General features: G+C 44.8%; 1 protein-coding gene across 1 annotated transcript; it reads right to left on the reverse strand.

The window, feature by feature from the left end:
- Positions 1–1,080: 1,080 nt before the first annotated feature.
- Positions 1,081–3,814, reverse strand: LOC307069752 (melanoma antigen preferentially expressed in tumors-like; the record flags this gene model as incomplete). Its single annotated transcript, XM_079728078.1, has 3 exons — positions 1,081–1,633; positions 2,468–3,070; positions 3,525–3,814. The coding sequence occupies 3 exons, from the start codon at positions 3,812–3,814 to the stop codon at positions 1,081–1,083; spliced, it is 1,446 nt and encodes a 481-aa protein (XP_079584204.1).
- Between the last annotated feature and the right edge of the window lie 1,351 nt (positions 3,815–5,165).

Consider the following 5,165-nt stretch of genomic DNA (forward strand, 5'->3'; position numbering starts at 1 on the left):
ACATCCTTAGTTTCTTGCTAACTCTTGGATACACAGTGTGCATTCAACACCTAGGGTACATCACATATGAGAGTAGACAAATTTCTAGAATTCAGAAGCCACATATGGTTAGTGTGCACCATACTGAGCAGTGCAACTGTAGTGGAAGAGCACAGGGAGCAAACACATATGCAACAATGTGTACCATGAAGGAAATACACATGGTACCTTAAGAAAAAGCAGCAGAAGAATAAATCTACTTAAATGGGGAAGTAAGAGAAAACCTATCTGAGGAGGTAACATTTAAGCCATGACCTGAGGCCTGAGCAGCTATCCAACAGGGTAAAAAGGCCAATATCATTTGAGCAGACTATGTAAGGGTAAAAAGTGAAAAAAATACTGTGTTGTGAGGGAATAAATAATTTCCCAAGTCCTCTAAGAAAGACTAGAGAAACTGATAAATCGTAGGAATGTCTACACTCTGAGTGAGATCGGGGACTTTATCTTTCTTAGCACCTGGAAAAGTACCTAAATCATAACAGATACTTGGTGAATGTGTGTGGAATAAGGAATAACTGAGCCAGGGATCTGAGACCTGGGAAATCAGGCAGCAGTATGATGATGAGGATACCAAGTAGGTAGTGGGCATAGTTTCTTTGTTTCCTTTGTTGCATATGGTTTCTCATAAGACACCTGAGGTAATCAGAAACACAAGAAGTTTGCAGGTCCCTAGAGGGTTAAATTAATCAACAACTACCACCTCTAGGAAGAGTTTCAATTGATCTGACTTGTGTCAAGTGCCCATAAATGGATAAGTGAACCAATCAGTGTGGATAAGGAAATGATGTACCATGACTGGGTCAGCTTATGTCACATACCCAACACTGTGGTTAGTAACCAGAAGATGTAGAGGGCAGTCAAGAGACCCAGTGGACCTTTCAAATTCCTCTATTTCCTTTTTAAAGTTCCTCTTTTATAGAGATCAGGTTACCTATCCAGTGTTCCGAACCCCAGTTTCGTAGAATAGTAGAACTTTACATATGTGTCTCTACAAACTTGGGTTTCAGGCAAAAAAAAAAAAAAAAAAAAAAGTGAACGCTTTCATGGCCACACATCAGTGTTGAAACTCCTCCTTGTACTGTGGAAATCACAAGTGACCCATTTCATGTCGTCCCGCTGTGCCCCGTGCAGCATCGCCTCCAACTGAGCCTGAACTTCAGCAAGTTTCTGTCGGTCCAAACTGTCATGAAAATTCCCTTCCTCGTAGCAATGGAGAGGGACAGGATAAATCACATACTTCAGCTTCATCAAGGATGTCAAGTGCTGCAGAAGGCTCTTGAGCACAAGCATCGTAATGGGATTGAAGGCAAAGCTAAGGAAATTGAGGTGGGTACAGTGGCTCAGGGCTGGGAGGACGGCAGAGAGAGTAGAATCAGTTATCATACAATTGTCTATCTCCAGATGTTGCAAGGTGCTTGAGACCTTCTCCAACAGAGTCTGGAGGGGCTCATAAACTTCGGAGAAGAAATGGTTGTTACTGAGACTCAGTACCCTTAGGTGGGTGGCCTGAGAGCTCTCGGACAGGACAGTGACATCTCTGTTAGAAAGGCTACAGTAATGTAGATACAGTGTATCCAACTGACGTGGCACAACTCTATAGAGAGAAAAACATAAGGTTATTTCAGAAGAATGAGGGCAATGAGCCCCAAATTATAGGTACCTAAGGCTCTAGAATAAAGTACTGTGTTCACGGTTTGCAACAGGTGGTTAACATTGTGGACTTTGGGATCAGACTTTATAGATCTGTGACCCTGAGAAAGTTACTTTACAACTCTGAGGTACAGGGATTTAATCTTGAAAACGTGCACAGTAGTAATTATTATAAAGAACTGCGGGAAAGATTAAGTGAAGGAATTGCATGCACTTAGTATATATGACATAATCAGTGTTGCATCTGATTCACTTATTTGGCGAGGATGGGTCTGGGAAAGCAGCCAACTGAGGGTTTCCTTTGACTAGTTCCCAGATGACAAGCTCTCCATTCAGGGTCTAAGGCTTGGGGGAAATACAGGAGCAAAATTATCTGGCAGTGTTAACTATTGGGGCCCATCCATGGGCATGTGCATTAGTCCTATAGCTTAATGTTTCTCCATCTGAATGCCTCCCCTTCCTCTCCAGAGAGCTGGAAAGTCCAATAAGAGAAGGACTGAGTCTTTTTCACCAATATATTTACAGACTTATTATAGTGTCTTCCCACGGTCACTGAATGAATGAATGAATGTATGAGCACAGCTTCCTTTTCTAACCTCATCTGCTGCTCACCATAAGGTACCCCTCTCTCCCCCGGCTAGGTTCAAACTCCCAGCAGTGCCTACACTGAGGCAAAAAGAGAAATGGGTTACAAGGAGCTTAGGAAGATCCAAGCATGGTCTCTTCTGTCTTAACAATGAGGTGTTCGGGGAACCCAGGTTCCTACCCACCCCCTCACCTGAGCAGTTTGTACAGCTGATTTGTGAGGCAGAAGAAAGATAAGCTGAGCTCCTGGAGATTGTCCAGCCGCCCAAGGCAGAGGAGAAAAGATCTGAAGTTCCTTCTCTCAAAATATTTAAAGGGCATGTTGTACAGAGTAAGGCTGTAAAGGTGGATCACCCGAGCTAAAAGGGTGACGACTTCACTCAGATTAGCCTGATCCATTTCCAGGTGATCAATGCACCCCAGATCAAGAAACTGCAGGATACTTCTGTGGCCAGACATTCTATCGATTTGCAAATTTCTGCAGCAGACGTGCAAGGACCCAAAGTTCTGCTGAATTTTACTACAAAGGAAAGAGAGGAATTGCTCTGTTCTCAAGGTACTATTGAGGGAAATATCCACTAGTAATTCCATGGGTTCCTGAGCTGACTGAGTCTCAGACCCAGAATTACCAATCCCGAGGCACATGACACTATGCTGAGCTTCTTCTATCTTAAGGATAGAGTGCTGAGAGTAAAGGCATGACTTAAAACAGAAAGGGAATGCGGTCCCAATCTCAGAGCATATTGTCTTACAGTCCGGGTCACGCCTTAAATCTAGGATCCTCAGTCTGGGCCCCCTGGAAGGAAAGGAAGAGACAGAACACATGAGAGATAGCTGATTTTAATATAACCCAGCAAGATCAATGATGAGAAGCAGGGGCGGAGCACTTTAACCCTGGTTTGCGCTTCATTGCCATTCACCAAGATGTTCTTTCCACACAAATGCAGCGTCTTTCATTCTTTCTCCACCCCCTCCTTCACCTCCAGGCTTTCCCTGTCTCAATGCCCATATTCCACTTGTGTGTAATCACACTCAAATCCATTCATAGTATCCTCAAGCACCTCTATTCTATAATCAACTGTATAAGGCAATAGAGTCCCGAAGGTGACCCCAAGTGCTGACCGACAGCTCTGCAAAGACTGCAGTGTTCACCATTGGCTACTGTTGGGAGACGGTTAGGTATTCCCTTGCCCCAGGCTACAGCATACCCTCCTGCTGACTCCCTGTGTCTCTACTACTCATAGTCTTACCAAGAGGAAGAGTTCTTGGCAGGGAGCATCTGCAGACCATCAATCATGGCTTCCAAGATGTCATAGTATGACTCCCTTGTGTTCAATGACCCAATATGGAGACAGCGAAAAGGCCAAACCCTCACCATTGCCTTTAGTATCGTCTTATGCCCACCCAAGAAGGCAGCGTTGAACAATGGAACAAAGAGGTCTCTTGGGATTTCGTCCAGGGCATGGATAGCTGCAGGCTCATTATTCAGCAGACTCTTTGCAGCAAGCTCAAGGAGGGTGACTGTGGTCTTTTGGTCCATCTTCAAACACCTGCTTCAGAGTGGAGAATATTTAGAAATCCTGAGAAGATATCTAGAGTCACTTGTTTGCTTCCAGGGTTAGCTCTGGACAAAATACTTATTGAATAAGTATGTGGTGAATCATAGGGCCAATTCAAGTGACCTCTACTATAGGAATAGAATGAAAATGGACTTGTGTGTATATTTAATTATATATGTGTACAAACATGTGCACGCACACACACACACACACACTTACATGAGATAAAAATGCCATTAGAAATCAGAGGTAAGTTAGCAGAAGACAATGCTGACCACCAAGCTGCCTTCCTGAAATTATTTCCTCCTGAGGAGCTTCAAGATGGCAGAAGAGTACGGCGTGGAGATCACCTTCCCGCCCACAAATACATCAGAAATATATCTACATGTGGAACTCCTACAGAACACCTACGGAATGCTGGCAGAAATCCTCAGACCTCCCAAAAGGCAAGAAACTCCCCACGGACCTGGGTAGGGTAAAAAAAAAAAAAACAGGAAGAACAAAGACAACAGAATAGGGATGGAACCTGCATCAGTGGGAGGGAGCTGTGAAGGAGGAAAGGTCTCCACATACTAGGAACCCCCTTCGTGAGAGGAGACTGCTGGTGGCGAGGGTGAGAGCTTCGGAGCCACGGAGGAGAGTACAGCAACCGGGGTGCAGAGGGCAAAGCGAAGAGATTCCCGCACAGGGGATCGGTGCCGACCACCACTCACCAGTCCGAGAGGCTTCTCTGCTCACCCGCCGGGGCGGGTGGTGGCTGGTAGCTGAGGCTTGGGCTTCGGAGGTCAGATCCCAGGGAGAGGACTGGGGGTGGCTGCATGAACACAGCCTGAAGGGGGATACTGCACCACGGCTAGCTGAGAGGGACTCCAGTAAAAAGTCTGGAGCTGCCAAAGAGACAAGAGACTTTTTCTTGCCTCTTTGTTTCCTGGTGTGCCAGGAGAGGGGATTAAGAGCTCTGCTTAAAGGAGCTCCAGAGGAGGATGCGAGGAAATAGTTAATCAAGTCCAGGAAGCACAGAGAGTCCCATACAGGATAAATCCAAGGAGAAACACGCAAAGACACATATTAATCAAACTATCAAAGTTTAAACACAAAGAACAAATATTAAAAGCAGCAAGGGAAAAACGACAAGGAACACATCAGGGAATCCCCATAAGATAAACAGATGACCTTCCAGCAGAAACTCTGCAAGCCAGAAGGGAGTGGCAGGACATATTTAAAGTGATGAAAGAGAAAAACCTACAACCAAGATTACTCTAACCAACAAGGATCTCATTCAGATTTGAAGGAGAAATTAAAAGTTTTACAGACAAGCAAAAGCTAAGAGAA

The sequence above is a fragment of the Hyperoodon ampullatus genome (assembly GCF_949752795.1).
Source record: "Hyperoodon ampullatus genome assembly, chromosome: X".
Classification (NCBI taxonomy): domain Eukaryota; kingdom Metazoa; phylum Chordata; class Mammalia; order Artiodactyla; family Ziphiidae; genus Hyperoodon; species Hyperoodon ampullatus.